Genomic DNA, 26,957 nt, shown 5'->3' with positions numbered 1-26,957 from the left:
CATGCTTAGCTATCGGGGAGCCACACAGTTCAGACAGTCTTTGTCCTGTGAGACAACAGCCAGGCGGTTAGCCTCTAGCTTAATCCATACACTGTTACAAAGGAGGCCGTGTCATTTTGTAGGACAAAAGCCTACTGCGGAAAAGCATCTTCTGTGTTACTTTAGTATTTTAACCACTTTAACCATTATTTTATACTTTGGCTATTCAAAAATGGTGAAATATTTAGCAAATCTTTAAATATAGATATTTACAACTTTGCTTCTGGGGGGGGAATTAAGGTCGTGTCCACGGAAATACATTTTGGAGGTCCTTGACAGTAGGCCTATACCACTGATATAGCAACATGCATTTTTCAGAAAATGGGTCTTAAATGGTTAACCATTATCTTGTAATAGCTAGGGGAATCATGTCGGCCAGACGTATGGAAGCTGTCAGTAAATGTGCACGGCTACAGATGGATGGGAACGTGACAGAAAACCAAATGAAACCAAATGAAATTGCTGTATTGATTTCCAATACCCTGACCTTTTTTTCAGCGACAACTACGTGTGCTGCAAAACCACTGGCCTGCCCTGAAATGTTAGTAAAATTACATTTAACGGAACCTTAATTATTGCTTCGGGTGGGCTGTCTGCAGAGAAGCGTTGACTAAAATGAATGAAAATGCAAAAAGCCTGGCAAACCCACAGGGTTGTTTTGTCGCGGTCATTCATTTGGCCATAAATGAGGCTCAGTCTGAAGAATGACCACAATGGCACCAAAGCAAAGGCTAATCAAACCACGTTTCCTTTTTGACTTACAGTAGTACACATACAGTAACAGCCTGGAGATGTGACTAAATCTCTCACCAACCTTTCTCGGCATCTTTTTCGAATTTTGTTTGTGAAAATAAGCAAAAATAGACAAAAATCACACATTGTAACAATGCTTTCCCACTTTTCTCTATAATTCTGCTGAACTCTTTACACTAGCTCAAAGGAATGAGGAATTGCACCATTGCTTTCACAAAACAGCATTAATCCTAGTAAAAGCATTTTCTGTGTTTAGCCAATCACAGTATTGGAGTCATTGCCAGAATCAAGTGAAACTAATGACTCCAAAAAACAACCAAATAAGAGTCTCTGTGAATTAGAACGAGGCTAATTTGGAGCGCTGTGCTGGTAGTATGCTGCAAGGTGAAGCTTGATGGAAACAGAGAGGACATTGCTGTGAGCAAATATGCATATTTCAGCAGCAGCACACGCGGTCTTGCGATACCTCAAAGTAATTAACAACGAGTCAACAGGTTCGTGTTGAGGGTATGATACTTATACTCTACATGAACTGAAAATCAAACGGATGGAGAGTGAGAATGAACCAAAAAAATGCTGCACGTGTTTGACTTTGCATGTGATATTTAAGCGACAGCACAGCATGTCTAGCCTGGTTTCCAGCGTGATTCGCTGCGTTCTGTGAATTTGTTTTGTCACTTCGCGACTCATCAGTGACAAAACAAGTTCACGGAACAGTATAGTGGAGTGATGCGGCTATAGGCCTTACTGCAGACCACATTACGGCACTGATCGAACGTGGCACCTTATTGTTAGGGAATGGATCGTCTAACCATGAGTTATGTCTATACTGACCACCATCATGGTAGACATGCTTACATATAGTTGTAGTTGTTACGAATATTGACTCACTCAGGCTTTCTATGCAAAGCCTGGGGATGCTGGCTGACCATCCATCCATCCAGCATGGTCTTTATCACCAGTGAGCCCGGCCAATCTTAACTTGTTGTGGTAGGCCTATTGGATCTCTTTCTCTCCCCATTGACACATCCCAGGTGGACCGTGGATTAGTTGGATATATTGTTATGGACACAGAGGCTGAGTGACTGCATCTTTCTCTGTTATGAGTCAGACACAGTCAAGCCAAACAGATTCTACTTCTGAGACGCAAAAGAGGCTTATCAAAACTTTGTTTGTGTGTGTGTGTGTGTGTGTGTGTGTGTGTGTGTGTGTGTGTGCGCGCGCGCGCGCGCGTATGTGTGTGTGTGTTTCTGTGCATGTGTGTGTTAGCATTTAGCAAACACCTGGGGCTCACTTCATCAGGGAGAATCCCCCCCCCCCCTCTCTCTCTCTCTCGGGATGTCCTTAATGTTAGATCACAGAGTCAAGGATTTGTCATTGCCAATGCTCACTGACACCTTCTGCAGCCAAACAATGGTAAAATGTGGCGCATTTGTGGCTTTGTTATTCCAAGCACTTGTACAATACAGCAAATAACGTTGTGGATAAAAGAAAGACTAAATTGAAGCTACACTATAGCAGCTATGTCTCTAGCTTGTCAGTGGACTTGTTTCGTTGGAAACAGAACAGTGCATTATCCAGTCTCCAGTCATGGAGATAAATTGCATTTGCTCAGCAGAAGGATTGACTGTGATTACAAATGGAAATATTAAGTCAGGTTAACTGGATTATATCCAGACAATTGCCATGTCAAAACCAAAAAGTTTTTCCATCCCAAAACTGAACATGATGAACAAGTTGCTAAATGAATATTTGCAATGAGAATTGGAAAGAAAAACGTCTGGGTTACCGAGGCTAGACTTTTGTTGCTGCACTAGCAACTCCTACAGGTTAAGGATGCCTGTTCAGCAGGGAGAGAAGAAACCAAACAGGATAGAATCTCACAGAAAACTCACTAGGTCATGTAAAAAATAACCGGCTGGTGTCTTATTGAAATACTAAAAACAGGGATTAGCAGTGACAGAGCCCGGCCAATCTTAACTTGTTGTGGTAGGCCTATTGGATCTCCCATGCATGTACATTTATGCATTTATCCAGCATCTGTTCTGTGTTATAATTGCAGAAAGTCCATTACACTACACCGTAGAACCATATTAAATAATACAAGACTCTAGTGTCTTTAAACAACCTACAGTATTTCCCAAACTGTATTTAAACTTCTGCTTCTATAGTCGTAGCTGAAAAGATTCCAACGCATTCCAGAGGGGTACAGGCTTTAGTTTAGACATACTATTGGTCCGCCTGTCATTAGACCGACAACCTACCTCAAACCCTACCTAACCCTAACCGCAAGCATGGGAGCAGCACATGTTCGACCGCATGTTCAACCGTTTCCGCATGTCAGTCCGTTGGTGTGTCTAATCTGCGTGTGCATCCCTTCCAGAGTTTGAAAATATTCCCTCTTGCAGGTTTGACTGCCACAATAATTTAAAAATAAAACAATAAGCAAATGATGCAATAGTAATGCAGGCATGAACTTGTTTTAATCTTTTGTTCATCCAAGTTCATCCAATAATAGCAAGCCTGCCTTTGTTCTCCATCTAAGAACATCCCAGTCCCACTCCACTCCCCACTGCCCTAATCTCGACTGTTCCCAGGATAATACGCACCTCAGCCAAACACTAATAGTCAGAGGGCTTCGAGAGTTTTACTGCTAGAGAAGTAGACCTTGCTTGGTCAATTAGCATTGCAGAAGGACTCGAATGGATTTGTGCTGATCCCTAGAGTAGTAGAGATGAGTCACACGTACAGTCAATCTCAGTGTGTGTCACAGAAAACACACTACTACATACATTTTAAATCAAGATTCTAGCACAATGGAGATAAAAATATTTATAATAGAAACCAAATGTGGTTGTCAGGCCGAAGCACAAAAAAGCTCAGAGGGCTATGCAAAACAGAATCAAACGGTGACCCCCCCCCCACCCCCTTCCTACTGGTTTCCCACAGTCTAGGAGATTCACTTCAAAGAGCTAGGGGTCTGGTTGTGGGTGAATGTTGCACGAATCAAGTAGCACCCTTACGTCACCCCCAGCTTTAAAGTGTGCCAGAGCGTGTGACACAAGAATAATAATTTGTCGGGAAAGGCGTGGTGAAGGGTTTTCTTTTTCACTATCAGTTGTACATTATTGCTGCCAAACTGGAGACACTTCAATGGTCACTACAATGGCTTCCATGTGCATTGTTCAAGTTACAGCTGTGGCTGTTTCACTCTTATTGTGGTTTGTTGTTGCTTACACTAGTGCGACAGGTAAAGCACATGTACATGTTGCTTACACTAGTGCGACAGGTAAAGCACATGTACATGTACATGTTGCTTACACTAGTGCGACAGGTAAAGCACAGGTACATGTACATGTTGCTTACACTAGTGCGACAGGTAAAGCACATGTACGTGTACATGTTGCTTACACTAGTGCGACAGGTAAAGCACAGGTACATGTACATGTTGCTTACACTATTTATTTTTAGGTTTTCTGAGCTCAATTGCACCCACAAATCCTGAACTTTTAACATTCAGTAGATGTTCTGTGGTCTGGGGTTTTCTGGCTCAAACAAGTGCTCTGATTTTCCTATGGAATGTGATGGCGTCACAGCCTGCAAATCCTATATACAGTATGACAATGGGATTCGCCAGCTGATGTCACTGTTTTCATTGCAGCTCAAAAGGCTTCACAGACACAGAGAAAACCCCAGACCACAGAAAATCCACTGAATGGTCAAAGTTCAGGTTGTTTGGGTGTAATTGAGGTCATAAAAAAGAAAATTAATGTCATGAAACCTTTAAGGTAACACATTCATATAAATAGAAATAGAGAGAAAAATAGAGAGAGGGGGGGGGGGGGGGTGATCGACAACAAACAGCTTTCAGGGCAGGCTATCACCAGCACAACACATTCCTCTTCCAACTCGTCAAATATGGATGCTTGGGCTAGTGCTCCAGGCATCACCTCCTGACACTGTGACCCCTTTACCACAGGTACGGTTCCCTATTCGTGTGAAATAAATGCTTAAACATGTAGCTAGGTGTAATGTTAGAGTCCACAGAAGTGAACCTTTCAAGCCTGTTATCTCAACTCGCTGTTTCTCTGTTACTCTGCATATATCTCTAAAACTGGTGGGTCAAACTGAACAACCAATATGTCAATTTGAAGCTATGATTCCCTGCTTACATATGCCCCATAGTCATATTTGGCCACAAATGACGTCGGACAAATACCGAATGGTATAGTTCTTTTTGGTTCTTAGTCCATGAGCCAGAGCTCCAAAATTGGAACGATAATTATGAATTTAGTGGGCAAAACTGTAAAAAATGGGATAACCTTTTCCACCAGTGCCTGAATATCCCGTTTCTAGAACTCCCATGTACAGCATACTTTCTATGAATATATTTCAAGGCTATCAAAAATGGGCGAATGTTCCTGCCAGAATATGGATGCTGGGGGTCCAGATGGTTAAAGAATGATAGGAATGACTGTGCGTATAGAGAGAGGCCTTGCATGGATTCAAGAACATAAAGAATTTACTGGATGTGGGCACCTTTTATTAAAGAAATGTTTCATAGCACTTTACTACAATGGAGGGTTTCATGTCTCTAGATTGAATGAAGGGGAGGGAGAGGAAGAATGCAATTTATATTCAACATGCAGAGCAATTCACAGCATGAATCAGCTCGCCTATATTTTACCCCCAACTGTCTGTCACCGTTCTTCCGCATGGCCAATGAGTCAGAAATGGAATCTTGTGAAATATAGCATACTAACAGTGTGACAGGATGTATACACGTGTATGTATGTATGTATGTATGTATGTATGTATACATGTATGTATGTATGTATGTATGTATGTATGTATTTGGTTAAAATGGGTAGGGTTTAACAAAAGGCAAGAGTTTGCTCTGGTGCACTGGCCTAAAAGTGGGTCCTCAAAAACTGCTCGCAATACCTTCATATATTTAAAATGAGTCCAAAATAGGGTTACCAGTGAAGGGCAAACTGCCTATTCACTGGGGACTATGCAAGGCAGAGGCGTCCACCCCCCTGAGTCCAAGTTTAAGCTAGACCGCATACCTAAACCATACTCTAAAACCCAATGGTAAAATGGATATAAAAAAGGACATTAATAAAACAACCTAAAACCATACAGGAGTAAAAGTTCACAGCAAGGCCTGCATGATAGCCTACCATTTATTTATTTTACAGAAAAATGAACAGAGTATGTACTGTATGTATGTATGTATGTATGTATGTATACATACATACATACATACATACGTGTATGTATGTATGTATGTATGTATTAGGGCCGGGACTAATTGCGATTAATTTAGATTAATTAACTACAGAAAAATTAATCGCGATTAACTACAGATAAATTAATCGCACCTTTTTTTTCACAGCGGAACGTTTCTCACTGGGCGCTTTTCTATAGTACTGAAAACTGGAAATAATAAAAAGTCACCCCATTTTGTGTTGCCTAGAACTGGAGGTCTGACAAAAAACAGTAACAATATGAAGTAAGTACAGCTTTGTGATGTCACTGAGATGTACTTGTTACTGTTACTAATTTTTTTTCAGACCTCCAGTTCCAGGCAACACAGAATGGGGTGACTTTTTATTATTATTTCCACAACAGGTATATTAATGACAGTAAAATGTTGAAAATGAGTGGTATCCTGTAGTCACTATTCGTTGATTCACTGGGATACCAAAAAACATTAAAAAAAAAGGTTTCTCGCTGTTCTCGGGTTGAATATTGATATGTGATTAAAATGCGATTAATCTAGATTAATTAATCGCAAAGCCTCTGATTAATTAGATTTTTTTTTTTAATCAAGTCCCACCTCTAAATGTATGTATGTATGTATGTATGTATGTATTCATGTCCTTTGTATCAGTGTGCAATCCATCTGAATTCATTTCCTCCGAGAGACAGAGTTGACAACTGGCTAGAGTGTAATATTGTAATGTGCTACTACTAGGCCTATACACATACTTAGTATTAGGACCACCTGCCATTTCATGAAATAGATTTATCATGGAATTCAGGTTAAAGATATTATTATTATTGGTTGCAGCTTGTTAAAACCACTTCTGAGTCATGAGGGGGATATTTTGAGGTCATAGCTCATAGCCGGTGTAAAAGAAGACAGTGGTTTTTAGGAAAAACAAACAAAAAACGATGCTGGAGCGAAGTTCTGAGACTTTTAGCTTGATAACCAACTGTCTGATCACTGACGTCTTCACCATGTCTTGAGCAACAAAAATGTAGCAAAAAACATGTTTCATATTATCAAGTGTCTTTAGCAAGTCCTGTGGCGTATGAATTCCTAATAGGCTGTCATCAGCATCACTTGCAGTACCCTGCAAGTGAGTACTTACAACCACTGAGTAACATGAAATAAAGATGAGGTTCCACTGAACTGTGCTGCCATACACTAGAGGATGTGTAGTGAAAACAAGTGCCTCTGTGATGTGACCTCCAATTTGAACCATGATAGAAATGCAAATCCTTGCTCGCACGGGTCGGGTGTGTTTTCCCAGAGCTAGTGACCGTAATGCTACCCCTCCATTACGAGACTGCCACCTGGCTACCTGAGCAGGATGAATAATGGCTGGGTGAAATGGCCCCCCTTTGCTATAAACATTATAGTATGTCGTGTACACAGGGATTACAATATTTTATATATATATATATATATATACTGTATATGTATATAAAAATATGTCTAATTTATGGGGTGCCTGGTGACTCAGCCAGAGTAGTTAGTGTCGAAGTGTCCTTGAGCAAGACGCTGAACCCCTATGTGCTCCCGATGTGCAGGTTGGTGCCTTGCTTGGTTTCCTCCGCCATCGGCGTGTCAATGTGTGTGTGAATGGGTGACTGTAATGCACAATCTATAAAGCCATTTGGATAAAAGCGCTATATATAAATGCAGCATTTAACATTTACCACTATAATTCCTTGTGACCATGGGGTTAAGCTCTGACCCCCGCGTCTCTCCTCTCTTCCTGCCCTTGGTTTCCTGTCTCTCTAAAATGACCTATATGGAAAATAAAACATCTAAATGCAAGATGAAATTAGAGGCTGTATAGCCGCAGGTCTCCTGAGGTAGTAGGCTACATATTAAGAATGCACAGAGGCAGGTTCAGCGGAGGAAGCAGCCTTTATACTCACCGCGTGTGAACCCCTTCATGCCACGGGAGGGCTTGGCATAAATTGGATTTTCATATATCACACGCTTAACCAGAGACGCGGCAACCTGAGCTGCACGGTCGGATGAGTGGGGAGAGGTGAGTATAGAGGGCGGTACAATCTCATGTTTGAATAATGCCGTCGGTTGCCTTTGAAATCAGTAAGCCCCCCCCCCCCCCTTCCCTCAACCGGCGAGATCGATGAGTGCTCACTGAGACCAGAGGGGAACTGAGAGGGTGGGGGATGCGTTATGATAATGCGCAGCAGCTGAGGGGCGAGAGGCTCTGCAAAAAGCCACAGGACGAGCCGCTATGGATTGAATCACGCCGGCCGTTATTAGCAGAGAGGCATGGAGGACGTGGGAATGGGAGTTGAGAGCACAGAGCCGGTGATGGGATTGGGAAGGAAGCTGGCCCTGAGGCTCCGTGAATCAATGTGGGTAGGCCTACTTTATGTATAAAAAAAACACACCCGCCCAACGCGGATCTTAGCCCCGGCTTAGTTCAATAGGGTGTTCATGATAATACCGATATCATTGAAGGCGACTGCGATGCAAAACTCAGACGCTCTCAAAGGAGTCGTGAGGCTTTGATGCGGACAAAAGATCACATCAGGCCATAGCCTCATTTTGAATCCAATGTAGGCTGTTTCTCATCACGTGGCGAGTCACGTTTGTTCTCTATCCATGCTACCCAGGCGACTCACAGTCGCAGTTCATTCACTGTCAGTGTGGGGTTTCCAACTTTCCATCCCTGTAGATAGGAAAGCAGGCCATTGTAGGACATAGCTGAAAATGAGTAAAGACGAAGGGCTCTATTTTTGTTGCCGTTTTTGAGGGTCGACCAATATAATGAAGACAGAGGGAGCCCACAATGTTTCTTCAGGAACAGTAATTTCTAGTATTATAATTGTAGAAATTCAACAAAACAAAATAAGTAAATAATGTATAAGTATACATGTGTACACAACACTTAGTTTGGACTTTAGTAAAGTTTTGCTGCTTGTGCTCTCTCTGATCCACCAGATGACAGCGTGCCAGTTCGGGATTTAATACCTAGCTCTTCTTTGCTTGGTTAAGGATTTACGGTTGGATTTAACATGAACACCAGGGATGCATACTAACAGTGCTTCTATTATATCCCTTACTTCCCAGGCTCAGGCCCAACTCTCTCTTTAAGACAGATGAGGATGGCGTCGGGGAAAGAGCCAAGGCCATTACTTTAAGCCGTTTAGCGACAGCTTTGAAAATCGCAGGAAGAAGAAAAGCTGTTTCAGGAGTCGCCTTTGTACTCTCTGCGAAAAAGGGGGAGGTGTCCTACAGAGGCCGTCAAAGCAGGTGTATGGATCTATAGCGAGGCCCGCTGCGGAGCAGAGCGAAGATGCATGGGCGCCGTGCCACAATCCTCAGTCATGCAGAAAACATCATTACAGCGTGACAATCTGGGATTGATGGCTCCTCCTAAATCGTAGCTCTGGAGTTCCTTCTTTTGCCATTGGAACAGTATGCATGTGCAAGAGATCAGCTCGGAATTCCAGCTCACTCATCTTGGTTATGAGAATGATATGTTGCAATCTGTCAAGATGCCAACTTGCGCCTAGCACACAAGTAGGTCATGTATGGCCAATACCTGTGCGCAAGCAGAGCGTGGTGGTCCCTTATTGGCTGTTGATGGTGACGTAACCAAATCTGTTTCAATCATTAATCCTTTTGGAATTGAAGTAGAGACGTCGGCTCACCACTAGCATCACCACTAGCATCACCACTAGCATCACCGCTAGCATCACCACTGGCATCACCACTTGCGATGCCAATGACATAACCACTGGCATCACAAGGAATATAGATGCTGGTCCCTGATTGGGCTACGGTCTTAAACAAGAGAGAACACTGACATACATACCCTGACATACATACTGTACATACCCAACCGATCGCAGTACTTGTGCGCTCTGCTTGCGCAAGTAATAATATAATTGCATATCGAGCAAAGCAGAAGTTGAATTTCCATATTTATAAAATGACATAAGTTAAACAGGTCATCCACAGCAGATAGATGATGGGACAATGGAATAAAATGTGACTAAAACTAAATGAAAATTATTCAAGAGACTATGACTAAAACTAAAGTAAAAGTTGCTGCCAAAATCTGGGAGCACCTGTGCCCTCGGGCAAAGGCATTGAAACCCCCAATTTCCAGGGGAGCTGCTCAGTGCCCAGTGGAACCTGACTTTCTTTTTTAAAGTTTTGTTTAGTTTTCTTCTTTAGCATGCCAATTGTGGAAAGGAACCTGATAATTGGTTAGCCTGCTAATTGGCTCCAGCAAGGTGTTGGAACCATCTCCCCAGGTACTTCATAATAAGGTTAAATATAGAACAAATTACAGAGTGGAAGATGGAGAGTCGCAGAGGTGTGACATACAGTATGTAGTACAGTACCTAGTAGTACTCTTATAGGCGTAGACATGACGGAAAGACTGGATGACAATGATGATGTAACTAATAATATGGACAAAAAGTATTTAGATTTCATAACTTCCATAAAATAATGAAAGTTATGGAATTAAACACCAGATTTGGAAAAGACGACAATAGTGTCAGTGCAATAAATATGCATAATATAGTCTCAGGAAAAACAAACAATACCCTTGTGTTTAGACTGATCAGCCCATTTATCAAGGATAATATAATTTGGAATTATACCAGTCACATGCAATATGCCAAAATAACAAGACTAAGGGCTATATTTTAATTTCATTTCATTTCATACAAGATGATTGACTAGTTGGAATGAGCTGATGATTCAGCTGCTTGAAGTGTTTTCATCCCACCAAATATCTATGAAGCTGCTGGCTGTGCCTCTCTCTCTCTCTGTCTGTCTGTCTGTCTGTCTCTCTCTCGTCTTGGTGTCGAGGGGTTGGGATGTGTGCTTGCGTGTCAACTGCCCTGTCACTTCCGCTGACTGGTCATCTAAGTGACTGTAGCATAATCAGTCGTGAAGCAACTCTACGCGATGTGGCTCTCTGGGATTTCTGGCGGCACTGCATACTCCTGACTGCGTCCCGGCCGGGGTCATTAGAGCAACGCTCTGCTAAACATAGAGCTCTATCTGGCGAGCCACGGTGAGCTGTGGGACCTTGAACTACATTTAAAGCAGACGTAATTTCATCACGCACAATGAGCCGAGAAACGTTACCAGGAAAATGATCCTGCTGTCTTTTAACAAAAGCTTGTATACATATGCTATATGCACAGTACAAGCTTTTTGTTTATTTACAAAAGCACTTTGTTAATTGCAAATTGTAACATTATTAGATTTGGGCCTGATGTATGCATACATTATTTCCCACATAAAATATGATCGAAGTGTTGGTCTATCCGGCTATATTATCAAGTCCCTTGGGTTTTTAAGATGCATATGAGTTCCTCCGCGGTCTGGATTCTGCACGGATCCTGAGCGAATTAATGAACAGATTAAACCAAATAGAAAACAACATGATGATGGCACAGCGATTAAGATCGTTGCCTCCATAATCACAGGAGCAATTCACAGTCCCGCCAGAGCCTTCCATCCTCCTACAGTATTATTATGGCTCCCTTCTACATTTCCTCTCAGCTTCCCCTACCATCTATGTCAGTGGTTCTCAACCAGTGGTCTGGGGACCACCAGTGGTCCTTGAGGGGGTTCAAGGTGGTCTTTAACTCTTGAGAGCGTAAAATGAAACCAAGTGTCTGAGAGGCTAAATGTCATCAAAATGGTGGTCCGTGGCTCAAATGTGAAAAGGGTTGAACACCACTGTTCTATGTCAATAAGAAATACACACACAGAGGGGGGTGCACTGCCAACAGTTTTCCCAGGATGGATGGATCGGTCTGTCACCTGGTTGGTCTCCTTGGTGCCAAGATAAATTGTGGCCTGTCCCCGACAAAAACCTTTGCCAAGGCCATACATATAGCCTGTGGGTCTGCCTTTCAGTGATAATGGCGTATCCCCTGCCTCGGTTTCCCATTTACCCTTGGAAGATTTACTAAGTAACTGATGGTGGTAGTCAGACACACACAAACACACACACACGCACGCACTCACACACGCACGCATGCACGCACGCACGCACACACGCACGCACGCACGCACACCACACTTTAACACATGGCATCCACTTTGCCCATTCGCTTCCAGCCCATAAAATACCCTCCCCCTCTCTTATTTTGCACCCAGCTCACAGACCAGCGGTACTGAGTTTATGTCCCCGCAACGCCTCGCCTCCCTCTTTATTACCCTCCTGCTGATCTGTTCCCAATTGTACCGTGGGTTTTTCCTCAGTGGTCCACATGGTCACTCACCCATTTCAGGCTGTTGGTGCATGGAAGAAGTACTCACGTGTTTTATTTATACCCATTTAGACCTGAGACCAGATTCTGAATCTGAAAATCTAAATCATGACATCATTTTTCTATGTCAGTGGTTTTCAAAGTTTTTCACGTCAAGGACCCCAAACATGAATTTGGCCTCCGACCCCCCCATCTGAAAATTGTTGTTGTTTCAATGACCTCACAGAAGCAGAGCTCGGTGATTGTGCAGAATGTTATAATTTCACAAGTTTTCAAATGTATAAAAATATTAAGAAAATAGCCGATCAAACAAGCTCACAATGCGTCGAGATGCAACGGGTACAGGCTTTAGTTTAGACATGTACTATTGGTCCGACTGTCAGTAGACTGACAACTTTACCTCAAACCCTAACCTAACCCTAACCGCAAGCACGGGAGCAGCGCATGTCCGACCGTTTGCTTCTGCATGTCGGTCCGTTGGTGTGTCTAATCTGCGTGTGCATCCCGATGCAACGCATTTTGAGCTTGCCATTTTCTGATGCCCGAAAGGCTGAAGTGGTAAATGTATGTTTTTGTAATAATAATAATCAAAATCTACAAAGTATAACTAGTGAGTAATCATAGTGGAGTAAAAGTACAATATTTGAAATGTAGTGGAGTAGAAGTAAAAGTACTGGAAATTGGACATACTACAGTACACTTAGCCCATTCTGGACGGTAAACCTTTTGCTGTTTTAAGCATTGTGTTATACTTCAGCTATTGAAAAATAGCAGATCTACAAGCTCATAGTGTGGCACCGAGTGCCACGCTACGAGCTTGTAGATCTGCTATTTTTGAAGAATCGTGAAAATGTGGCGCACATCTTTGAATATATATTCTTTCAGAGCGAATGTTTTTAACTCAAATCTTTGCTTCTGGGAGGTCATTGAAGCAACATATTTTCAGATGGGGGTCGTTGGCCAATTACATATATATTTTTAGGGTCCTTTAGGTTAGGTTTTTAGGGACATTTGTATAGAATCGTCCTCAGGTCTAAATTGGTTAAGTAAAATGTACTACTTTGCACCACTGCCCAATCGTAGCATCAGTTTCCCCAGTGGTCACTCTGTGGTCACTCACCCGTGTCAGGCTGTTAAGACTGAGAGGGTCCAAGTGACGTGACCCCTGCATGCGGGACGTGCAGGAATTGCTTGAAGGAATTTTGAAATGGAAAATTGATCCACCATTCTTCTCCAAATGGAAAGAAACCCACACTATCTCTCTGGAGGTTTGATTTTCCATTTGACTGACCGAGTTATTGCTATTTTATTCTCTTCGAAGGAAAAAGAAACATCTATTTACCCGCCGCATGAAAGACAAAATGGCAGCCACGACAATGACACTAATTAGCCAGACAGCGCTAGGCAACAACAACAGAAAAGGAATCTGGACTTAAGCCATTAAGCCATTTCAACCTTTTCACTCACAATTACGCTGCTCCAAATACACTTATTTGTGAAGGTAAATTGATTCTTTCAGTAGAATTACACTCCACCTCAGTTCCCCAGACTCTTATGCACTTTCCAAAAGCCACAGCTCAGCACAATGTAAACCCTTACACATTATCCCACGACTGCATGTTGCTTGGTTATTTCTCATTAGACATTTGGCAGATGTTCTTATCTAGGTCCATGCAGCCAGACCCCTATCACCCTAGCAATATGCAGTAGTTGCTGACAAACACATCGTACTGTAGCAAATTGCATGGATTGAAATCTGCGACTGGGACTTAAATCACCTCCAACCTCAAAATTAATTGAGGTTGCTTTGAGCTTTGTCTCTTGTCTCTCTTGTCTGAGGCAATGTGTTGGGACACCACTATAACATCGCTAGAATTCTCCTTTTTTAGTGAAGGGAATCGTTAGATAACCGATGACCCAATGCCCAAACATACGTCAGCAGGCAGTCGAGTCTAGTATCATCAACATAACTCGTCATAGCTGTTCTGGCAAAGGGTTCGTTTTTTCTGATATTTTACCTTTTCAAGCTTTTTACAGCGAACAGCAGGAACTTTGCGTGGGAGTTTAAGCTTAGCAACAGAGAGCTGCTCCAGCACACTGCCAACACTGTAGCGCCCATGCAGTTGTTGCCAGAACCTTCCACTGACCCTTAAAGAAGTAAAGAATTCTACTTCACTTCTGCCGACAGGCTCGGATTTAGTATTGCAATCCAATTCAAGTGAGATTTGTGTTTAGCTATTGTATATTTCATTGTATTATGGTTAAAACATTGAGAGCTTCTGCTCTGCTGTGTGCACTGCAGACCGGTGCCTGCTGTGTTGTGGGGTACAGTAGCTGTGGAAAGCCTTATCCAGCCTAAAGCCCGCCATGCACAGCGACTATAGTCTCTGTCTGCTGCCTGCCTCTCTCTCTCTTTTGGGGGGGGCTGGGTACCCCAAAATTACACCAAAATTAAACCGCTCCAAATTGTGCACCGCGCACGGCCAAGGGAGGCCCTGATATTTTGTCTCGCTCAGGAGCCCCTACAGTTACTACTGTAAATCCGGCACTGGCGGTGGAGTGACGGAACTCACACATTTCCAAATCAACATCGCCATTTTTGCCCCTTGATGGAATTTCAGCCGTTTCAATACATTATTTGAGTCATTTAAAATTAATCAGTCGACACAGTGGGGGTGCGACAGTGATGAACAGACCAGATCCGGACACACAACATCCTTCATTAAGTCTGTGTGCCTGCGTTGGCTTCGTATGCAGGTATACTGGCTGCGACGGCAGGACAGCGTCGGTTGGCACAGCGCTTTGAATTCACGCTGTGTGACAGAAAGCGTCCTCCTATCTCCTCCACCCAGCCCTGCTGGTTTTTGTCCCTCTTCGGTGTTACACTGCGTCACAGTGCTCCTTCCACTGGCTGTTTGGGGCCACCACGCTGGCTCGGCTGGCTAGAACTAGAACTATGTACGTTTACCCAAGTACTGCATTTAAGTGCAGTGACCCGAGTATCTCTAATTTTTACATAGCTCAGAGGCAAATATTGCACTTTTACGTCACATTTATTTGAACTTCCGCCCTATATACATTTTTTGGCCATTTGAAAATATAAAAGGTAGACACCTCTTCCGACTCTGCTGAGTCGGTATCTGTGTCTCGATTCTCGAGGGAAGGCAACATGGAGGCAAGCTTTCCAGCTTGCCAAGCTTCAGGGTACGTAACGGAAGCAAGGAAGCTTAGAGAGGGAAAGGACATGGTCACATGACTGGGCTGCACCATGACACTTTCATGGGAGCCAAACTACACCCGGAAGTTCGGCAGAATGCACTGGAGTCATGAGAGCTCAGTGACCAGCTCATGAACAAACACTATTTCTGAATGACTGAGACCTTTTGTAAAGTAATCGCTTCTGGAAAACAACAGAAGACATACTGTATAATACATTATTGTTTGCTGTGTTGCTTTTCGATATATACACTGTGTAATTTTACATACTGTAGGTATGGTATCTAACGGGCACAAAGTACCTTTCTGAATATACCGAGTATCGCAAGATACCTCCGAGCCAGAAACAATACCTGCTGCTGTTTAGATCCTCAGATAAAATTATATATTGTGCACTCCGTGCACATTGAAAAGCAAGTGATTAGAAAACAACATGTGATATGTCTTCGTTTATATTCCTGAACCGATTATATGACAAAGGTCTCAATCGTTCATGTATAATGTTTGTTATGAGCTGGTCCAGCCGGCTCCATTCATAAATAATGTTTGTTATGAGCTGGTCCAGCCGGCTCCATTCATAATGTTTGTTATGAGCTGGTCCAGCCGGCTCCATTCGCTGCCATGTATTCATTGAACTTCCTGTGTGTGTTTTGCTCCCATGAAAGTGTCCATGAAAGTGTCATGGCGCAGCCCAGTCATGTGACCATTTCCTTTCCTTCTGAAAGCTTCCTTGAACGTTCGGTGTAGGCCAATCAGAGGCACGACTCCCTCTTTCCCAGCGGCACTTTCTTCGTGGCAATGTAAACGGAAGTCCTGGAAAAGATGTGCTGTGATTGGCCAGTATAGTCACTTGATTGGCAGCGACACAGCCTGCCTTCAGCACTTCCGCTTGAGTTCCTCCTCCCGTTGCAGACAGGTCGCTCCAACGGACTGCAGCGACCAATGAGGCATCTATTATATATTTTTAATATGTGGAGGGACCATGGCGGGGTGGGGGGGATAGGGCACGCTGGGCCACGGTCCTGGGACCCGTGAGGAAGTGTGTGACAGATGGAAGAGCAGGAACATAGAGTCCTTGAGCTAATCCTGTGGGGTTTTTTTACTCCTATACTCTTTCATTCTCTCTCTCTCTCTCTCTCTTTTGCACTCTCCCTCTCCTTTGCTCTCTCTCTCTCTGGAATATTATATCTCTCACATTCACACACACACACACACACACACACACACACACACACACACACACACACACACACACACACACACACACACACACCAATTGTTTTCACTACAGTGCCTTCTCCACACACCCACGCACACTCTCAGAAAGCCTCCTCGCTCTCCAGCACACACAGCAGCTTTTACATAACTCTGCATCGTTTAAACTGCCGTGACACTTCAACACTCTAGAGTTGAGCCTCTCACTGATACTTTTCAACTTAAACTCTTCTGCCAAATGCAAATAAGGCTTCTTCTGCCATGTACTGGATGCACACACGCGATCACTTCGAAAAATGACAGATGTTGTCCCAAGTTGATGCAGTGCAACAGAGTTAATTACAGCTTTCTATTGTGTCTTCAAAGTTCAAACTACGTAGGTATCTTACCGCAGAGTTTCACATTTTAAATAATTTAAGGTAGTTTTTAAACCCTTATTTCAGACACTTGGTTCTCTTCGGTTCCTGCAGCATTTTGATACCATTAAAGATTTGGGAACAACTACGCTGTGCTGCTTGCTATACACGGCAACTTTGTCACAATCAGACGAGCTAATTAGCCTTGAGCGCTAAGATTAGCCGCGCTGTCTGTCGGCAGGGAGCAGTAATGGTGCCTGGGGGCTCTCAATAGCTATTTCTCCGTCCCTCGCTTGCGACGCTGCCTCGTGGCTTAGCTCCTCCTACTTAATGATGCGAGGGATAGATGCAACGAGGACAAGATGCCGTGGTGTAAAGTAACTAAGTAGCCTACATTTACTTGACCCATTCAGGATGGGAACCCCTTCTGGTGTTTTTAAGCATTATGTTATATCGTTCTCAGGTCTAAATGGGTTAGCGAACAATTTTCAAATGGCCAAAATGTATATAGAGTGGTCTTGACGGACATGCAATGTATCCAATCCATGCATACATGGTGGGATTGTTGATGGGTGGGGGACACACCTCTGGCACAGACACGTCCTGTAAGCCAGTGGTTCCCAAAGTGGGGTCCGGGGCGGGCAGGGGTCCTTGAGGGAGTTCCAGGGGGTCCCCAGTTAGGAACTCTGAGAGTGTACAAATGGAACCATTTTTGGTTTCATTTGTACACTCTCAGAGTTAAATTAACTTTGATTTTACAATATAAATTGGGGGTCCCAGAGATAGAAATGCCATTAAATGGGGATCCGTAGCTTAATTCAGTTCAAACCGGGGGCCCTTGACTTCTCAATGCCCATCACTGCACGCTCTTCAGGCTCTTATTTGCCTAATTGCACACAAGTTCTCAAACTGCGAGGCATTAATCAGTCGTCCAGCTGTGTCTATTTGTTGGTGGGGCCTTGGACGTTAGTCATCGTTGTCTGCCTTAGGGCCTCATGACTCATAGTAGGAGGTGTTGGTAAAGATAAGAACAACAAAACAATATTGGGATGGTACATTTTTGGGGTGAACGTGCTGCTGTGGCTGCATGGGGTACAACATACGCATCTGTCAATATGTCAATCCCATTGACATATAGAACTTGTTTGAGCCAGAAAACCCCAGACCACAGACAATCTACTGAATGTTTAAAGTTCAGGGAGCAACTTTCTTTTCAATCCAATCGACCAATGACAAAGCTTCTAGGAACATTTTTGAATGCAGATTGCGGCCCCTAGATGTGTCACAGAGACAAAAAAACGAAAACAAAAGGTCATTAAAAATTTGACATATTTAATACTACTACAAAGCCTTTACAGCGGTCTTTACATAACATGCCAGCAATGCTCATTTTGTTTGCCAACACTAAACTGTTAACAATGCAGAGAAAGTACCAACATGCCTGCTTATTAATTAGCATTCAAACCCACTCATTATGACTAAGGAGTGTGGGGCTTGTTTTGGCTGCATGGTCGACAAGTAGTAGCCTAGTCGAAATGTGGACCACAGCCAGAGAGCCCAAGGTCATCGCTGTCTCATCCATTTCTTGGCTGAAACAGATGGCTGCATCGTTGGCTCTTCTCCTGGGAGACACAGAGGCAGGCTGGGCTGCCATGTCCGCATCGTCCACACAACGAGCACAGATGCACAGATTCGGGGCAAAAGTAGGAGTAGCAAAAGAGTGTCAGACTCAATTTCCAGCGAGCAGAGTAGCACATTCAGGGCTCGTTACTATAGGCTGAGCGCCGACAGTGCTTCAGCTGTTTGGCCAGAGAGAAGAGAGGAAGAGGAGACGAGAGCTCTGACCTCCGGTGTGCGAACACAATGTTGTATGCATGTACATTGCTCCCTGGCTCGGCGGGGATGTACCTACGTACAAAAAGGCCGATTGCATGTATGTTGCATTTGTGTGAAGAAAATCCTTTGATCAGGAACGGGATGGTGTCCAGATATGTTCCTCATAGACCTTACAATGGGAGTGAAACGGAGTAAAGCTCAATTACTTTTATGTCCCTGCTCTTCCTGTGCCCTATCCCCTCACCCTGCCATGGTCCCTCCACCACCACCACCACCACTGGGACTCGTTCTCCAGCCCTGACTTATGTAATGTGTATATGATGTACAAGGTATCTGTAGAGAGCAGTAAAAAAGCAAAAAGCAATCAAGCGGATCGGTAATGATTGTATTATTGCTAGATACTCTAGTGCCCCGTTCAATCACGAAGGGGCACATACTGTACAGCTGGGGTTTGTCCTAGCAGCGACATACTGAAACACAAATTGGTTGACACAAGTGACAACTAATTGAAATAAATAAAGTCCTTTCTCTTGCCGTGCTTCTTCAGCCATCCTAATTCTTTTTCTTTCTTTATTCATTCTCATGAAACAGGGGCCACCAAAGACATGGGGAAGATGCTAGGCGGGGAGGACGCGGCTGAGAAGGATCCCGACGCGGAGAAAAAGGAGGAAGAGAGGCAAGAGGCGCTGAGGCAACAGGAGGACGAGCGAAAGGCCAAATATGCAAAAATGGAAGCGGAGAGAGAGGGCGTCCGACAGGGCATCAGGGATAAGGTAAAAACACACTGTGACATGAAGCTGGCTGAGGACGGCGTCTCTGAGTACACATCAACATCCTGGGTATTAAATTGACTCTGAAAGTGTGCAGGTCTGTTTTTATGCGTTTGGTGGTTAAATTATCACTCTGGATTTGACTGTGAAGGACAACTTAGGGTTAGGATGAGAGCACAGATAATGTCGAGACAGAGGATGAGGATGACATAGGGATGGGTACCGTTAGGATGCATCAACTATAATGAGTCAGACATAGGGATGGGTACCGTTAGGATGTTCTGCTTGTTGATTCTGGTTCTCAACGACTCTCCATTTCGGTTCCATAAAGCAGTGGTGTTCAACCAGTGGTCCGGGGACCACCAGTGGTCCCGAGAGGGATCCAGGTGGCCCCCAGCTAAATGATGGAGAGTTGGTAACCAAATGGACCCTTATACATGTTTAAATCTTGAGAACGCTCTCAAGAGTTCAATTATTGTTAAACTTCTGCATTCTTTAATTTTCAAGAAGTCTACACAATTAGAGAATGTAGAAGAATTGTAATTTTGGCTGTTTGCGTGTTATCTCTCCTAATGGTACCACATCAATACAGCATGGAATTGTGGACAAAATCTTATCCAACGATAACAAAATATTCTATAATTTAGGGTCTAAGAGGCTAAATCTAATCAAATCACGTTAATTGTTTTGCTCCTGATCCAATTCCGATCATTTGAAAATGGCTTGATCGGCCCCAATTTCCGATCACAAGTGATGGTGTTAATGAATCTGCATGCTCTCTGCACTGCACATAACTCTGAGTCCTCCTATAACACCAGCCACCCTCGCCCCAAGACCACTTGGAGACACTGCAGCTTCACTTTGTCCTGAGGATACTGGTATTAGAGCAACTGCAAGAGAAGGAGGAGACAAAAGGAGGGCGGGGGGGGGGGGGGGACTGGGGATCGAGTGAGAGAGCAAAATCAGAATGTGTCTGGTGGAGGTGTTTGATTATAGAGGGCTCACTAAGTGTGACTGTCTTCACTTCACTTGTCACAGACACAGTCCTTTGTCGCTGTAGCAAGAGCCCGATAGAGTGTGAGAGAGTGAGGGATGAGATAGTGTAAGCGAGTGTAAGATATCTACAGAGAGAGAGAAAGCAAAGAATAAACAGAGGGTAGCTAGACAAGATAGACAAGGTAAGGAGTAGGAGATGATACCAGTCAAGCATGTTTTATTGTTGTCAAAAATGCAATTGTCGCCATATTGCGACCTGGGAGTGAGAATGACTATAGGATTGTTTGCCAATGCCAGCTATACTTAGCATGCCATTATAAAACTTGGCCTCTAACAGCTTTAGAGCAGAAGAGAAAGTCTTTATTTCCTCAAGAACGACATAGCTCAGTAGATAAAAGTGATAGTAGATAAAAGTGCATTTAAGAAATACTTCACCCATTAAATTATAATCATGATCTACTCACCCTTATTCCAGATAAACATCAATAAAATGTGTTTGAATATGCAGTACAAGCTTTGTGGAGTCATTTTGTGGAACTTTTATGGAGTTTTTGGAATTCAAAGAACTAATTACCATCGACTTAATTTGTTTTGGTGAAAGCTGGTGTAGTGTATTAGGTTTAGCCGGCACACTGCATTGCACAGACAAATAATGAATTGTATCTGTGATGCAGCAGCTATATGAGGGTGAGTAGATGACAGACTAGATACGTTTCTGTAAGTAAGTATCTGTACTCTTGTCGTCTGAAAGCAGTTTAAATCCACAATCAGTGGATCAGTGTCACAAATCAATATTTGAGTTTCATTTGTTCACTATAAAAAAACCGGTGCGTGTGTGCGTGCGTGCGTGCACACGTGTGTGTGTGTGTGTGTGTGTGTGTGTGTGTGTGTTGGAGGCAAAATGGGATTAGAACTGAAGTATCCTAGCAGACAATTCCCAATTCCCCAGAGAGGCTGGGGAATTGGGAATTGGCTATACTAAATTGGGACTTGAAGGGGAGAAAATGTTTTTCGTTTTTCTTTTGTCTTGAAGGGCCATGTTTTGCACAATAACAGTCTTTTCATTATGTCTGCCCACGATCTCTGTGATTCATACAGTACGTTTGTTTACCCACTAAAATCTGATATATATATATATATTTTTTTCTATGAATCTGTGACTTGACACCCATACTGTTATAAAACGAAAATAAAAAGATTTTGAAAAGAAAGAACTGAAGTATCCTTCAAAGCATTGCACTAGCCTTGTCTGCTGGTCCTTGTCTGTGCATCTGCCTCGATACACTGGGCTTCTATTACAGACGGCCTGGAGCAATCTCTGGGCAAGGAATATGAAGGACTCCAGTGAGTCTCCCATACAGTATGTATGTCCCTGTGAGGCATCTTGGCAAATATCAATGCTTGAAGAAAAAGAGGGTTTTAGTTTTGACTGATAAGGGGGTTAGATGCTTAGAGGTTTAAAATTGAATGGCAAACAGATGCACTGACATACAGTGACACGTGGAAATGAAAAACAAAGTATTTGCATGGCTCATGTTGATTATCCTGCAGATCTTTGTTCCACACTGTGACATACAGTATACCCACATCTGCACAAATCACTGACATGCCCTAATGGTCTCGCATGCACACTTATAAGCAGTTATTCTCCATAACTCACACGACCACATCTCTCTCACACGCAAATTCTCCCTTACACATGCACTTTCATGTCTGTCTGTCTCTTTCTCACTCGCACGCACACGCGCGCACATGCGCACGCGCACACACACACACACACACACACACACACACACACACACACACACACACACACACACACACACACACACACACACACACACACACACACACACAATCTCACACAATCTCTCACACACACACACACACACACACACACACACACACACACACACACACACACACACACACACACACACACACACACACACACACACACACACACACACACACAGTACAAGTACACACACACAGTCTCCAGGCACATCATCACCAGCTGGAAATGGCAAATACCCCTTAGGGAATGTCCTACCCGAGGATCACATTGACTTATGAGAGAGAGAGAGTAGTGAAGGGGTGACTGGAGAGTCCAGCTCATTTTCCGCCTACCTGGCTCGAGCTCAAACATTCGGACAGACGGACACACACTATCAACCCTTTTTCCTCTGTGCCCAATGCTGTTCATTTCATGGGCATGAAGAGAATGCATGTGTCTGAAAACCCAGACCCACACAACCTCATTTCATTGTTTGTTAAAAAAACAAATCACACCTGTGTGAAGTGAGGGGCGCGCTTATCATCGTACGTCATCATGACGTAAGATAGACACTACGCCTATATTTGCTCAGACACTATGACGTCAAATTCTCCATTCATTGTCAATGGGAATTTAATGTTTGTTTAAGACAAAAAGTTTGTGGACGGTAACGAAAGGCTGGATGTAGGAGGGGCTAGCACCCATCAAAAAAAATAAGGATGTAGGAAGCTCAATTTCAATTTCTATCAATTTTCTATTTATGTCCAGCTTTTAGTGTGCGCGTAAACACAAACTTTAAATGTCATTGATAATGAATGGCCAGTTTTGAGTGTTTGTGTAAACAAACAGCTGGACATATGATGTGATTGGCCGGAATGAGATGGTGTATGATGATAAGGGCGCACCTCCGTAGTGGAACAAGTACTATTAAGTAAAAGTATCAATATTGCCATACAGAAATACTGAAAAAGTCCTGTAATACAAGAACAAGTCCTGAAATCAAAATGTCCTTGGCATATCTTTTCAAATGGGGGGTCCACAGGCTAATTAGTGTCAATTTGAGGGTCCTTGACATTAAAAAGTTTGGGAACCACTTGTTTACACTCCAGAAGATTCCAGGCCACTTGTTCAGTGTGTGGAACTTGGGGGGGGGGATATCACAAACCTCCGTGGCATGCGGTGCTCTCTCTGTGAAACCATGTGCATTGTCAGGTGAAACGAAGCAGCTGGTGTCGCCATGTGTGCCGGAGGCAGCGTGTGGATTTACACCGTCCCCACGCGCCAGTCGGGGGTGGTTGGTTGGCAGTGACGAGGACCGCAGACAGTACGCATGGGGGGGACTGGCCATGTCTACATTTGGGAGAACAACAAAAAAAACAACGACACACACAATAGCTCTCTAAAATGGATGCATCTGCTTGTCTCCGGCTTGTCTCTCCTAATATAGTACGGCATCAAGAAGAAGGAGGAGAAGGAAGCCGAGGCCGCGGCCGCCCTGGAGCAGGCGGCAGAGGGCAGCCTCACGCGCCCCAAGAAGGCCGTGCCCACTGGCTGTGGCGATGACGAGGAAGAGGACGAGAGCATCGTGGACACCGTCATGAAATTCCTTCCGGGTCCCCTAATGGATATGTTCTCTAAAAAGTAACTGTTTATATTTTTATTTTTTTGTTTGATTTGGTTTTCTTTCTTGTTTTGTTTTTGTTTTTTTTTGGGGGGGGGGGTATTTATTGTTATCTTCTTAAACCTGAGTTATACGCAGTTGCGCACGCATGTTGTGCACCAAAAACGATAGATCTACAAGTGTACAAGCGCATCGCTCCTGCAACCCACTGTAAGCTTGCAGATATGCTGTGTGCTAACACCCGCACACAGCTAAGCATAATGCATAAGGCATTATTACTACAAGGCAAATGTCACCCACCCACCAAACAAATAACACTGCCCCTAAACTGCAGAACTGCCCTTTTTTTCATACCCCCTATATGCCACTGCCCACACTAAGCTCTACGTGCCATGGAACTGGGCAAGGTGCCATGACTTTGTCCTCGATTTAACCTCCACGATCTGTGAAGGTGTTACATACTTCTTGTTGGTCCGAGCAGAGTATCGTTATTGATACCATTATTGATATTTAAACAAATTATATCACTTTATACTGTACATCACAAATCTATGTAACATCTGCCTAGATCCAGTACCTTAATTAACATCAAGACAAATCCTGATGCCATGTTTTACAAAGTGTTCGGGTTTTAGACTGAGAGGCAGATATCCATTATTGTACACCTGTTTTGTTTTGTTGTAAATAGCCTTGGGATAGAAAAATCACAAAAAAAGATACCTATATATGAGAAATAGAAAATATAACATATAACCAGATGACTAAGAGTATAAGCCATATTTTTAACTTGTAAGAAATTATCCAAATCATATCAGAATTTAATTGAATTATCCTGTTGTGTTCTTGCTAATATTTGATACATGTAATGGCATTTTTGTTGGTCCTCCAATACAAGAGCTCGTTAATTCGAAAAACTGTCCCTCATGTTCATGTTGATTTACTGTGAATGTGAGCACTGGTCAAGTGATAAATAACAATTGTCAAAACATAAAGCTTTTTCTTTTTTTTTTTCAATCAGAGATTTGTTTAGTTTTATTTTTCATTCTAGCATGCCAATGTAAACGTTTGTGAAGTGCAGTGTAAGGAGAGGGTTTTGTTTGTGACAAAGCAAAATATAGTATGTTGATATTTGAGGCAATAACTCTGGTTTTCCATTTTATTTCTATGACATCTCCAGTGGGTGATACACGACTTTGGGTGTGAACTGTTCTTCCATGGTGGTTTTGTAAATGTCCTTGATAAAAGATGATTGTCGCGAAACAATTTGAGACAATTCCTTCCTATCACGAATCTTCTCCCGCTATAAATGTCGGTGTTATGAGCAAAAAACGTATGTCCTGTGGCAAGTGTCGTCTGCTCCAATTTTTCTAATGGACTATTATGAGGATTAGACAAGGCTAATTACGTTCCATGTATAGGGTTTATGCGTTTACATTTTAATTTTTGTAAAAAAAAAAAGGAAAAAAAGAAGAAATATATATTTATTTGGCTTTTTTTTCACAAACACAACTAATGTTGTGAACACATAATGTGAACAGACAGTGACAATGGTGCAATATATTGTTCTAATGAGGTTGTGCTGTGTAACGTTGGTTGACTTTACGGGACTGCGATCCCGAATCAGCAATAACAGACAATCTTCGTTTGTGGTGTGTTATGACTTAGTGTTTTATTAGTCTGTGTCGGAGACAGTGTCGTCTACAGTAGGTAGTAGCAGTGATGCCTTTGTTGACCAGATAAAAAATACAAAACAGAGTAAAAAAGGAAGGTGGTCATAAAAAAGTTCTGAAATTCGAAGCACTCAATTGAGAATTCTAAACTCCACCTAGATTAATTAAAAAAAGCAAAGCTGCTTGCTCAAAGTTACAAAAGACATAAAAGGCAAGAGCAAATATGTTTGCAGACATGCTGAAATAATGAAATAAATATATGTTGTGTTGTATAATGCTACAGCCAAATTAGTGGAATGGCACAAGCTATAGTGGTCAGCTGAAGACTACTATAAAAAAAGAAAACAAAAGAAAACTATGTTAATTTATTCCGTAGTGTCTTGTGTCTTGTCAGACATTCCAAATATTTCAGACATTCCACCAGACTGGTTTCAGAGCTGGCTTCAGAGCAGTGTTGATTTCGTCGACTAAGACGGAAAATGTTCGTCGACTACCTATTTTCACTGACGAAAACTAAATGTAAACTAAATGAAAGACTAAATATATTGACAATTTCGTCAACAAATAAAACTAGACTAAAATGTTAGGAAGGGACTAGTGGACAAGAGATCCGATATAGTAGCCTAAAGTAAGAGACACAAATCATTTTACCATCGGTTGCATGCTGAAAATAGCAGACAACGTGCTGTGACGCGTTGAGCTTGTAGATCTGCTTTTGAGCAAGTGTAAAATCTGCCATTACGATGGCATCAAGGTCAACCAAAACACATTTTAGTCAACTAAATCAACTGTAGATTTTGTCGACTAAAATCTTGTCATATTTAGTCGACTATAAAACTATACTAAACTAAACACTAAAACATTCCAGGTGACTAAAATGTGACTAAAACTAAATGAAAACTATTCAAAAGACTGACTAAAACTAAAATCAAAATTTGCTGTCAAAATCAACACTGCTTCAGAGAACCTTGGAGGTTAACGTTGACACATACAGTAGTACATACAGTAGTACATTGTGGCTATAGTAGCCTGAAACCTATAATTCACATAATCTATAGAGTTGAGAGTTTGAATCTGATATACCACCATGCATAATGGAAAGATTCAAACACATGACCAATTAAATGTTGATAGCTGTGTTGCCTGCCATGTACAGATTATAATCCCACATACTGTTGGAAGGAA

The 26,957-nt window shown here is 42.7% G+C and overlaps 1 protein-coding gene across 1 annotated transcript in view; it reads left to right on the top strand.

Annotated features, from left to right (window-relative positions):
* The window catches only part of cplx1 (complexin 1), a gene marked incomplete at both ends in the record, with an annotated part of 47,768 nt that extends 23,642 nt beyond the window's left edge, over window positions 1-24,126 (top strand). The window contains 2 exons of the mRNA XM_083785315.1: window positions 19,530-19,711; window positions 23,929-24,126. Of these exons, the coding sequence (XP_083641441.1) occupies window positions 19,530-19,711; window positions 23,929-24,126 (380 nt within the window). The remainder of the gene's footprint in view (window positions 1-19,529; window positions 19,712-23,928) is intronic.
* Window positions 24,127-26,957: the final 2,831 nt, after the last annotated feature.

This window comes from Protomyctophum parallelum (genome assembly GCF_964188405.1).
Source record: "Protomyctophum parallelum genome assembly, chromosome: 16".
NCBI classification, from domain to species: Eukaryota; Metazoa; Chordata; class Actinopteri; order Myctophiformes; family Myctophidae; genus Protomyctophum; species Protomyctophum parallelum.
The sequence above is the reverse complement of the archived record's forward strand: the minus strand, read 5'-3'. Positions and strand labels throughout refer to the sequence as shown.